At 38.0% G+C, this 12259-nt stretch overlaps 1 protein-coding gene and 2 long non-coding RNA genes across 3 annotated transcripts in view; 1 reads left to right on the forward strand and 2 right to left on the reverse strand.

Moving 5' to 3' along the window:
• WDR36 (WD repeat domain 36) overlaps positions 1-5434 on the reverse strand; it is a 39262-nt gene extending 33828 nt beyond the window's left edge. The window contains exons 1-5 of the mRNA XM_026719832.2: positions 5205-5434; positions 3234-3261; positions 1878-1978; positions 254-371; positions 25-157 (exon numbers count right to left, since the gene is read on the reverse strand). Coding sequence (XP_026575617.1) covers positions 25-157; positions 254-371; positions 1878-1978; positions 3234-3261; positions 5205-5384 — 560 coding nt within the window. The 5' untranslated portion in view covers positions 5385-5434. The remainder of the gene's footprint in view (positions 1-24; positions 158-253; positions 372-1877; positions 1979-3233; positions 3262-5204) is intronic.
• Positions 5435-9123: 3689 nt separating this feature from the next.
• Positions 9124-12083, reverse strand: LOC148127348 (uncharacterized). The gene is made up of 2 exons (XR_015742239.1): positions 11412-12083; positions 9124-9405 (listed from the first exon to the last, which is right to left on the reverse strand). It is a non-coding gene; the product is annotated as an uncharacterized LOC148127348 (long non-coding RNA).
• The window catches only part of LOC148127349 (uncharacterized), a 68577-nt gene continuing 68038 nt past the window's right edge, over positions 11721-12259 (forward strand). The window contains exon 1 of the long non-coding RNA XR_015742242.1: positions 11721-11788. This is a non-coding gene — a long non-coding RNA (uncharacterized LOC148127349). The remainder of the gene's footprint in view (positions 11789-12259) is intronic.

Consider the following 12259-nt stretch of genomic DNA (forward strand, 5'->3'; position numbering starts at 1 on the left):
GCCTCTAAAGAGAATAGTTCTTACTTGGATTTCACATTCCACAATTGTAAAGGTCCTTGTTCACTACCAAGAAGTATTTTATTCATGTAAGTATGTGGGTGTAAAACTGCTGAAATGGCAAATACAGTCTTATCAAAATCCAGCTGCAAGTATTCTTCTGCAGAACAAAGAACAGCATTAGTCGATATCCATCACAAATACCCACTTTTTACTTTTTTCCCAGTAGTTATTATATTAAACAGACTAGTCTTACCTTCTGACTGCACATCCCAAATAATAAGAATGCTCTCACTATCTATAGAGATAACATGATCCCCAAATGGCAATATAAAAAGGATATCTGTCCGGTGACCTGAGTAAGTGTGAACCACCTAAAATTCAAAGAACTGCAGTTACTTCAATAAAATAATGCATTATATTTGGACATTTGGAGTGTGTTAAATATATCAGACTGCTTTTAAAAGCTCTAATACAGGGGTGTCAAACTCGTGACACGTTGTCATTACATGACGTATCACAACTCCCCCCTTGCTAAACTAGTTGTGGACGTGGCCAGTGCACGACACATTCAGCCACGGGCTGCGAGTTTGACACCCCTGCCCTAATATGTCTCAAATAAAATTTTAATTCTAGAGATTTTATTTTTTACAGAATTCAAAAGATAAATCAAGTATGAATTTAGGCTCCCTTCCTAAATAAATACAAACTAGGCCTTGATTATGTGGGCAGCCTATTGTCAAATACTGACACAAATCATCATTCTTCTACTGAATTGTTAGGTGTAAATCTCTATGAGGTCATACTGAGCATTTTTAAAAGTAGATATCCTTCTGATGGTCTGGCTTTATGTGAGGCCAGAAAAATTTTTCAGCTTTCCTCTGGACTTGGATAATGTTTTTAAAAGAATGCCTTTTCTAGAAAAAAATAGTTGTGAATCCCTACAAAAAAATGAAATCATTTCAAACACAGTGAAATGTATTTGAAATTGTTGCTGGTCCTTAAGTCTCCCAAGTTATACTCTAAACAGTGGTCTTTTTCAGCTCTGTTATTGAACTTCCTTCCTGGCATTATTCTGTCTAGTGGTAGGAAAACCAAGTTACAAATCCATTCTATTCATATGCATCTATAATTCACACTATCCTTATTTCTTTTGTACAAAATATTTTGATAAAGACTTGGCTTATGAAAATTGCTGACAATTTTCTTGAACCTTTCCCCCACCCTTTCTTTTTGAAGGGACACAGAGTATAATATTATGTTATAGTCTGCACTAAGAATATACATGGAAACATCATTCTTCAATGGATTAATCATGTTATTTCTATTAATATATTCTAACCATAAAAGCAATGTTTAAATACCTATTTTATAGTTTTAAAGCAAGAGTTCAATAATGTTTTCTTGGATATATCTTATTAATTTCAGCTGAATTTACTTTAAAGTATTTTTTGAAGTACCCTATATGTGGCCCTGCAGCATATTTCTTCAAATATTAAGCAATCTAAATTCAAACATTTTCAATATCTCTATGTTAAATATAAATATTGTAAACCCTCAAATTAAGGGACCATTTTGGGGGAGACATGTCCCCATTACTTCTGAATATCCACTGAATCCATATTTTTGGTTTTTTGTATAATGATTCAAATGGCATGACACCATTTATATAATTTCATTAGTTTGCAAATGAAATAAATAAATTTAAGATTTATATAACTTCAAATATAGTAATTCTATATTTTGGTAAAATATCTAGATGCACATTTTGTTCACTGCATCTGACACCTCATAAAATAGGAGTCTTCTATATTGACGTTTTACAGTCATTAAATTTAGTGTAAGGTACAAATCACTGCATATTATTTGACAGTACAAACCTCTTTGTTGCGAGCAAAAGCATACAAAAGAGCATCACATGACGCAAAGACCAGCATTCGATCAGCTGCCAAACACATAATATTTTGTGGCAAAGCATTGCCTAAAAGAATCATAGAACAAACCAAAGCAAATAATCTGTTTTCAAGTACATAGTACCAGGAAACACTTAGATATAATTCAGATTTTCTCAAGATTGCAATTTATATACATTGTTTCTATGGAGTACATTTACTGGTATATAAAACTATATGTAGAATTAAGACAGATTAATTACTAAAAGTTGCATTAATTTTCTGGATAAGAAGCACCTCATTTACTTGTTTGGTTAAAGTCTGTGGAATAGCAGTCTAATCCAACACATATTGACTTGGAGGAACCACTGTCTTCAGTGCTATTTACTCCTTCATCTTAATTTTTAAAGCAGCAGTATAACTTTTCAGAAAATCTGGCTTTGCCAGTAAGTAGAAAATACACCAATCGAAAATGAACTGATTGTCAGATTGAAAAGTTATATAAATACACAAAGATAGCTAAATTATTGCATACTTTTATCATTTCAATCATTAAATGTATATCCTACCAGAGCTATCCAGAGCAACTCATAAGATTGACATTATAATATAATTCTAATTATACAATAACTATATAATCAAAAAAATAACTACAGAAAGCCTCCAAATTTTCCAGAACAATGTGGCAGGGACGTGGCCAGTGATATATGGAAGAATCAACTTGGCTAGCAATGCCCATTTCATTAAGGGAATAAAGGACAGAACACACATCAATTAAGCATAAGCACAATAGATATGCTTTATGTCACAGTAAAATTACAAACAAAAAATATGATCAGGCTAATGGCTAGTCATAATCCCAGCCTGAGCTCTGCCTACTTTCCAAATATTCTCTTATATATGCACAGAACCTGTTTTTGGACTGTGGCCACCACATGAAAAATGTGCCTACTAGCTATAATATTATCAAAGCCTTCAAGGATCTGACAAAAAAAAACTTGATAGAAATTTTATTAAATTCAATGTGTGTGGGTATTGTAGAGATTGTCCTGGGATCCAACAATATTGATATGCTGTAATGTTGGTCATCAATGTGTTTATATATTAAAATATCTACACTTTTAAGAGGAAGTTAATATAGAGGTCATTAATGAAAATTACATACTACAAAGATCTAGTTATTTAGAAAAAATACTCCTAAATTATATTACAGAAAGATTTCTTTTGTGTAACATTTTGAAGAGTTCTTCACTATAACAGTAGTATTAAAAGCAACTTTCACTTTTTGGACATAATTTTTTTAAAGTTGCACATTTAATTCTATTTGTATTATATTATACTTACTAACAGCAACTATTCCCAACTTCTTCACCTGAAAAATTAATAAAGATATTTTAGTAATTTGATAGAAGCATCAAATATCTTGAAATTCATCACAAAGAATTTATAAAACATCACAATGTGCAAATTTCTAATGATCTAAAACTATAGAAAGAATAAAAACAGAATACTGAAGCATCTTCATTTGAGGGTGGGGAGTTGGCAATAAACCACACTACAATTTGTGTTTTAATATTTGATGTGCAATCTGTAAATGAGTTCATGGAATTGAATTACTGATTCTAGATGCTTTTTGTTCTTCTGAGACATTACTCATTTTGATTATGGCCCTCTCTTGATTTTTTTCCTTCAAATTATGCATTAAATAGTAAATAAACAAATTCATTTTGATCAGAAGACAAGAAACATCAAGTTGCTATTCGGAATCCTAATTAAAGTTTCATTGCAGAATATGATTAACACCCTTTACAAGAAATGTATATCAAATTGATATCAATATAAACCATGAAAAAAGATCTTTAAAATAAGGTTTGGGTTAGTTGCAATTGGATCTGAATTTTCTGTCACTAACTGATGCAGTCATAAAGTGTGATATCCTGTGACTCTTAGCAACGCCAATCCCAGAAGTCCTGATTGCTGTCCTAACCCAGAATTGCATGGGTTGTTAAGTGGGAACAGGCTGGTATCGCAGGTGAAGGGTATGTGGGTACAGTGCTATGAAGGAATTAGTGGATGCCGTGAATGGGCAATATTGTCTGCTCATTTTATGGTTAGAAAGCTGGGGCCCTGGGAAGTTGAAGTCAGGATATTATCTGCATGGGTAACATGGAAATAAGCCACAGCTAGGATCCATTGGGTCTAAAGATTTCAGAGTCTTTCAGCATATTTGTTAGCCAGGAGACAAAGTTTATTTTTTCTGCTGTGCCTAGCAATATTAAATAAACAGTGATTCTTCTGATTCAGGCTCCATATTTATTAGCAATCTGCATGATTGTTAATCAAAGCAGCTTGACCAAATCCCACATGGCTCAGAACATCTAAATGCAGGAAGTGGTGTCATCTGTGAGTCAAGGAAGTTACCTATTCTTTCTTAGACGCAGGAGTGGTTTCATAGAAGACCATAAACTTATAGACTTAGACTAACTTTATTGTGACTTCAAATGTACACTAATTGGCATACATTAAAATGAAATTTCACTCCCCTCACACATGTGCTAGTTGTTCTCCGTTTCAAAGCCGAAGACCCAGCGCTGTCTGAAGAAGTCTCTGTGATCATGTGGCCAGTATGACTAAATGCCAAAGTGGCAGGTGGTCCCTATTTTTCTACTTGCATTCTTTACCTGTTTTCAAACTGCAAGGTTGGCAGACACTGGGACAAGTACAGAGTCCCCCCCCTTACATGGCTCTAGGGATTCAAACCGCTGAACTGCTACAAGCTCAGTGTCTTAGCCACTGAGCCACAGTGTCCCTTATATACGCTACATAAACCTGACAATAAATATGTATATGACCACATATAACATGACTATTCCTGGAAGAATAAAGCAGAGTAGCCAGAAGACATGAGGCGGTCAACGTCGCCTATCTGAGTAAGATGTTCAAGTACTCAGTCTTTACCTATCCAGACACTCTCATAGGAAACAGATTTGTTACACTTCATTTGAAGTGGGGCTAGGCAATTCAGAACCTTGTCTTGCAAGGAAAATGATTACAACTTTAGAGTGCCAAATAAATCTGCATTTCCCCTGGAATTAAATGCCTGATTTGGGTGCCCTTACGAGAGAAGAGAGCTGCTTCTGGAAGAGAGATGAAGGAGATGAAGGGTTTTACAATCTCAGTTCCGACGAAGTGAAAGCGTCCCACTTTATCAGCCACTTTTTCTCGAAAATCACGTGGCGGGAGAAAAAAAAGGGGAGCTAGACGCTCGCGGGGGGAGGAAGGCTGAATCTATGCACAAGAGCAAAGCCGACTCACGTTGTAAGTGTGGAAACTCTTCCCCACCGCGGTAGTCAGGTAGAACTCGCGGTGGCGTCCGTGATAGCGCAGCACGTGCGCCAGGTGGTTGCAGTAGAGGCCGAGCACGCGGAAACCGGCAAAGAGCACGCTGCCTCTCCTGGGCTCCTCCGACTCAAGAGCACCGGCATCCGACATCATCCCACCAATCTCCCCAACCACGTTTTTTTTTTTTTAAAAAAAAATAGAACTTCCGAAAATCCTCCCGGCTACTTCCGGCGCGCTCTCTGCTAATTCCGTGCGCAAAAGCGGATCGTCTTTCTTCGCTGATTTGGTTCAGCGGCTCTCTGGTTCCGCGTGCTGTGTAGTCCGCCTCTTCCAAATGCTGGGAGTGGGCGCGCTTGCTTTTCTTTCTGCTTTGTACGCACACTCCTTTCATGTATTCTTTAAGATGCTTTTATTCAAAATAAAAGTGCAATCCGGCCTACGGATTACTGAGCAAACGCACGCTAGTGTTTTTTTAAAGTTGCAGTTATTTCACACATAGGAGCCGTCATTAAAGAATTTTCTGAAAACGAACCCCCCCAAATTCGATGTAAATCAGCCTTAAGTATTCATCTATCAGCAATATAATCCCAAATTGTAGTCAAATAATGTCTCGCTTGACTAGTCAAAGTGAGGGTAATCGTGGTCACATGATATCTTACTTAACTCTATCACTTAAAGATGGAGTTGCTGGTCTCAACTGTCATTAAGTGAAGACTACTGTACCTATAGCTAGAACTATTCCCTAATGTAGTATACAGAAGCAATATATAGTTCCCACTTTGTGTTTCTCATGCACAGAATTTTTAACAATCACAACCTTGAATAAAATGGCAACTGGGATTAGGATTGCTGTCGTTAAGTGATACAATTATAAACGGTGATGTCACATGACATTACTTAGCAACGACAATCCTGGTGGTCCAAGTTGCCACTCCCAAGATGTGAAAGTCATTAAGGGGAAACAGTGGGAGACCAAGGTAAGGAGTGTGTGTATGTGTGTCGGGGTGGTGGTGCTGCAGGAGGTGGAGGAATCTTTGTGCAAGTAGCCCACAAGTTGGAGGGCAGAGGAGGAGTTTGTGTGTGGCAGGGCATAAGCACAGAAAGATGGGTAGATAGCACAGTGCAAGGGAGAATGGTCCAGGGATAGATAGATAGATAGATAGATAGATAGATAGATAGATAGATAGATAGATAGATAGATTTGTGTGTATGTATGTGTGTGTGTATAGCAGAGTGAAACATAAAATTCAGGAAGACTGGGAACTTACTATAGCAACTTGCAACCTTCCCTGCTGGCTTCCCCATTGACTTTATTTGAATGAAGTTGGGGAGCTAGGGAGGGTCACAAATGGTGATCAGGTATTTTGCCAGCACTGAAATATGTTCACCCATGCATTTTTTCTTATGCCAAACCTATTTTTGCTTTTCTGTCTTTGGGGGTAAGAAATATTACAATACAGAACTCAAAGCAACTGAGAGAAGCAATATGACGGGTGTGGGTTCAGTACTATCAATATGCTAATTATAAAGGTTTCTCCTATCCAACTGTGTCTGACTCTAGGGAGTGGCGCTCATCTTGATTCTTAGCTTTGGAAGCCAACATTGTCCGAAGACATTTCTGTAGTCCTGTGGCCAGCATGACTATATGCCAAGGCACACAGAACATTGTTACCTTCCCACCAATTTGGTACTTATTCACATTTGCATGTTTTTGAACTGCTAAGTGGGCAGGAAATGGGTCAAGGATGGGAGATCACTTGTCACGCAGTGCTCAGGTCTCAAACCAGGCCTGTCAACTTCTAGCTAAAATCACAGGGGTTGTAACCACTGAGCTATTGTACCCTCTCCATGCTAATGATACTCAATCTTATTTATTCATTATTCATTTACTTATTCATCATATTTGTATAGTTGCTCATCCCACAGAAAAAGTGATTCTATAGAACAATAAAACAATAACATCAAAATTTTCTAGCTTTCAAGCTTTTCATATAGGAAACAACCACAGATTAAGTAATGAAATTTCAGAAATAGGAATTAGTCTTTATCAAATTTGTTTGGATTTTATAATCTATTTTAAAAGTAATAGATAATAAACTGGTATATTTCTTATATGTAATAAATGTTCACGTATGCTATCTGACTTTTTAACTACATGGTAAGATTTTTTTTGTATTTTCTATATTTCGTATGTATGTATGTATGATGTCAGTGCAGCTACCTGATGCTGTAACAAAAATTCTGGCATTAGGCACCCTCCCTCAAACAAAGAAAAAATAGTTGCAGTTCATTTCACAAATTGCCTCTTGTCCTGCTGGATTAGAATGAATGTAAGCATGAGCACATAAATACATATTACGCTTTTAGCTCTAGAACTGGCATATTTAAAATCGCCCCACAGTGCTGACCTAGAAATATAAAGGGATTGGCCCACTGAGCCTTTGACAGCTAAAATGGGCTGCATGGAACCCCCCACACCTTATTTTCCCCCTCCATTGCCTCCTGCAGCACTCTACCGGCCTGAAAAATGGCCCAAAACAGGCTGGAAAATGGGACCAAAGCAGGTTGAATACAGCGGAAAACGGGCAATGCAGCCCATTTTCAGCCAGCAGTGCTGTAGGGCAGAGGGCAAAAACGAGGCACAAGGGGCCACATGCGGATCCCCGTGCCCCGTTTTGGCTGGAAGGGTGCTGCAGGATGCAATTACAATTTACAGTAATAAATCAAGGACTTCCTCTAAGGTGACATCCATAGGGCATGGATCCTTCTATGGGCTCTGAACAGTATTTTTAGTGCATGCGACAAACAGTATTAATCTCTCGTCTTGAATTATTCACAATATATATTGAAAAATAACAAAAGTCCAACTGCATCAGACTATGGGCCAGCTAATTACTGGGGCAAGTGTTCTGGATCATGCTAAATCCAACATGGAAACTGAGCAAACTAATATGGCATAGCAATAAATTCTGTTTACAGAATGAATGAATTTTCTTCTACTGATCTGGAACTTTCTGCTTTTAGTTTTAATGGGCAATTCCAAGTTCTACACTTATGTAGAAGAGAGAGAAAACCTGTTTACATTTTCCATTCTAGGCATGTTTTTGCTACTCTCCATTGAGTTCTTTCCTTATCCACCTTTCCTCTAAATGTAAAAAAAAAAGAAGACCAAATTGCTGAACAGGTTGTCCTCAACTTATGGCCACAAATGAGATCAAAATTTCAGTCATTAAATGTGATAATTAAATGTGATAATAATGGCTTCATTGTGTGAATGGATCCAATGAGTTAGAACGACCTTTACAAAAGTTAAGCAGATTACATGATTATTAAGTAAATTAAGTGAGCGAAAGGGGAGTGGTGTTTGCAGGAGACACTCAGTTCATTTAATTAGTGTGAAAATTTGTTTGTAACTCAGAGACTCCTTGCCAAGTATTTCTTGTACAGCAATGCCCTTGGAAGCTATCAGCCTGGCAATTCTCCAAGCTTGATAAGGTCTGTGGTTGCAATTCACCCGTGAAAGACTGTTTGCCAGGACTTGGTTGGATGTGAATGATAGGAATTCATATTAGCCAAATAAAAGAGGTTTTGTCAGGACAAGGAGTCTGTTTTGTGATTTTGTGAAGCCTAGGTCAGAACAGTCACAGCTGAAAACAGAGTTCATTTTCTCTGGCAGAGTGCTCAGGACACTGCAGGCACCGCCGACATGAGTGATGTAGAGCTGGCCACACCATCCTGTCCATGCCTACTCAAGCCTTCTGAAGTCCAACACAACCCTGATGCAGCCCTCACTGAAATTGAGTTTGACACCCCTGGTCTAGGAGAACTCCCCAAACTGCTTGTGGGTTTTGTTTGGGCAGTGCACATCATGAATAAGCCAACAGACTCTAAATTGTACAGCAAGTAATTGAAGTATTTATTGTGCTAGATGATTTTAGGACATACAAGTATGTTTAAATGTTCAGACAAAATAAATTAATATAATTAAAAATAAACTTTGTAAAAAAATATAAACTTGTTTAAACATGGTTCACTAAAGATTTCCAATTTGGTATGTATATGCTTCATAGCTGTTCCACATTTCTCTCAGTTCTAGAAGTACTAAATTATTCAAATTAAGTCTTAGGTTACATGATTTTAGTATTGTCCATCGATGATTCTGAGATCCATTGACCTATGAGTCAGAAATGACATATTTTTAAGTATTACTTGCACACTATATGAATCACTAAATTAAGTCCTGTGTTCTAAAACAAACAAACCCTATGCTAATTTTTAGTTGAATATTATTCTGCCTATTCAATGAAAGCTGCTTTGTCTTCATTCCACCAAAAATTACTAGCACAATTGTGTCATGATATTGATCCATCAGTCTAGGTCTGAAAATTTGATTAATATTATACCAGTTAGATGAACCTTACATTCTTCTGTTCCTGAATCCATGTAACTTTTTTTTACAATTTTATTAAATTTCAATTGAGCTTGACTGTGGATAGCAATGGCACTTAGACTTATATACTGTTCATAGTGCTTTACACCCCTCTCTAAGCCATTTACCGAGTCAGCATATTGCCCCCAACAATTGGATCCTCATTTGACCAACCTCAGAAGGATGGAAGGCTGAATCAGCCTTGAGCCAGTGAGAATTGAACTGCCAGCAGTCAGCAGAATTAGCCTGCAAGACTGCATTCTAACCACTGCCCACTTCAGCTCTTGATTTTCATGGCCATCCAGTTTGGTCTAGTGCAGGGGTGGATAATTAACTTTCCCAAGGGGCCAGATGAGAAACTGGGGCAGTTGTGAAAGTGCATAGGCATGCACGAACACACATAAGTAAATTGGAAAAAAAAATAGCAGTCACCTTCAAAATAAAAGCAATGCAGTTACATTGCATGCATGGCATACACTTATTTATATTTGATTTCTAATTTCAGATTTACATCACATCAACTGGATAATGACAACCAAAGGATCAGATGTGGCCCATAAAATGCCCAAGTCTGGTCTAGTGGTTAAGACACCAGGCTAGAAAGTATGAGACCATGTGCTCAAATCCTACCTTAGGCATGAAAGGCAGCTAAGTAACTTTGGGCCAGTCATTCTCTCAGCTCAACCCACCTCAAAGGGTTATTGTTGTGGGGAAAATAAGAGGAGAAAAGTGTGTTGGATATGTTTGCTGCCTTGAGTTATTTGTAAAAAATAACAGGATACAAATAAATTCATACCACTTTCTTGCCAATAGAAAGAAATCATTTGCCTCTGTTATGAGATTTGTAAAACTTTCCTTTCCAACCTACAAGCCTGAAATTCTAGGGAGGGGGGGCTGTTTCCAATTAAGTACCAACCAGGCTTGGCCTAATAAAGCCAGATGCAGCCAAATTAAGTATATTTTAAACTTTCTATGCCCTCCTGTGGTCTTTCATGTGGATTATCTGCATTAAGAAAACCTCTACATTCTCACTATAAATTAGCTGCATATATTGGTAGAAACATGGTGAGGACTTGGTTGCTATACATTCCGATTCTTCGAAGCTGCCTATTAGCCACTACCAGGACAAAACCTTTACACCTCCCGTAGATATAAAACGCCCAAGCCGAATTTGCAATGCTAACCAGAGCCGTTTTTCTTCTGCTTGGCTTCACACTCTTCAAGGGAGAGAAATGCTTAAGAAAGCATTTTTACACCTTGACCCTAAAGCATTATTTGCTAGTCAGTGAGCCCAAGTCTTCCACAGGCAACATAGGCGAGCATCAGGACATTGAGATTCAAACCTTTCCACCACCACCCAGCCCTTTCCACCACGCATCAGCGTATCAAGCAAGCAGAGGATGGCGCAGCCTTTTCCCCGCCCTGGTAAAGACAGTGCATTTGCAGACCTCATTTAGATGGTAAATTTTAACTGAAGGTTTAACTGGAATGGATTCAGCTTTGAAATCTGCGAATAAAGTTCTCTTTTTCTTACCCCAAGTATTCCTTTCTGGCAGCGAGATCAGAGCTTGTAGATCAGACTATGTCGCAACTACGCGACAATCGCTGTAACAAGCAGTTCCAGCCTTCTACTCATCGGAAGGGCGGTTCCCCGGTTCATAGGCATTATTTGGAACATCGTAAGCCTGCTTCACGCGGATTTTTTGACACCCCCCACCCCCGTCTCTTTGACAGGCCGATTTTTTTTTTACCTGAGAGTTGCCGTGGCAGTGTTTTTTCAGGAGGGTATTGGTGAAATTCCAGATTCCCGATGCAGAAAACTTGGCTTTGGTGAAGTTGTAGATGCAACCTAATAACTCAGCCTGAGACTTTCCGGGAAGGAAGAAGAAAAGAGGACAAAGTTCGAAAAGAATTACTAAACCAAGGTATCCCTCAGACTATTGGCTGAGAACTGGCTGCTCCTCCCCACCCTGGTGCAATCTCCTCCAATGGGCGCCCAATCTCATCAACGTATCAGAGGTGCGACACAACATTCGAAAAAAAGGGTGGGGTTAAAAGCTTTCAGTGATGCGGCTTTGACTGTAGGAAAGTGCACGTCCACGTGAATTCACTCCTTAGTTAGCTCCGGGTAAGTTTTAGGATCCTGCCAATTATGTAGAGCACCAAGGAAAGAGATCTATGGATTAATGCGGGATAAAGAAGCTCCGAACTTTCCCGTCATCGCACTCTCCTTCCTTGGAAAATGCTTTTTTAAAAATAAGAAATTTCCTTTTATAATTTTAATTTACTTTCAGCATTTGCGGGCTGTTTTAGGGATTGGGTTATTTGAAAAACGTTTTGGTAATGTTAGTAACCAATGGGGTTGGGACCACCTGTAACCTGTTTTTCTTCCAAATATTATGTAGTCAAAAGGACTCTCAAAATACTTTTTTCCACTATGTATTCTAAATAGTCTGATTTTTATGTTTGTGTATGTGTATATACACATACATACATACATACATACATACATACACACACGTTTACACACACACACACACACACACACATATACACCTGTAGATACATGGAAGCAGGCATCAGAATTTCATTTTTTTAA

Source organism: Pseudonaja textilis, chromosome 2 (assembly GCF_049901715.1).
Source record: "Pseudonaja textilis isolate UNSWEBS1 chromosome 2, rPseTex1.2, whole genome shotgun sequence".
Taxonomy (NCBI): domain Eukaryota; kingdom Metazoa; phylum Chordata; class Lepidosauria; order Squamata; family Elapidae; genus Pseudonaja; species Pseudonaja textilis.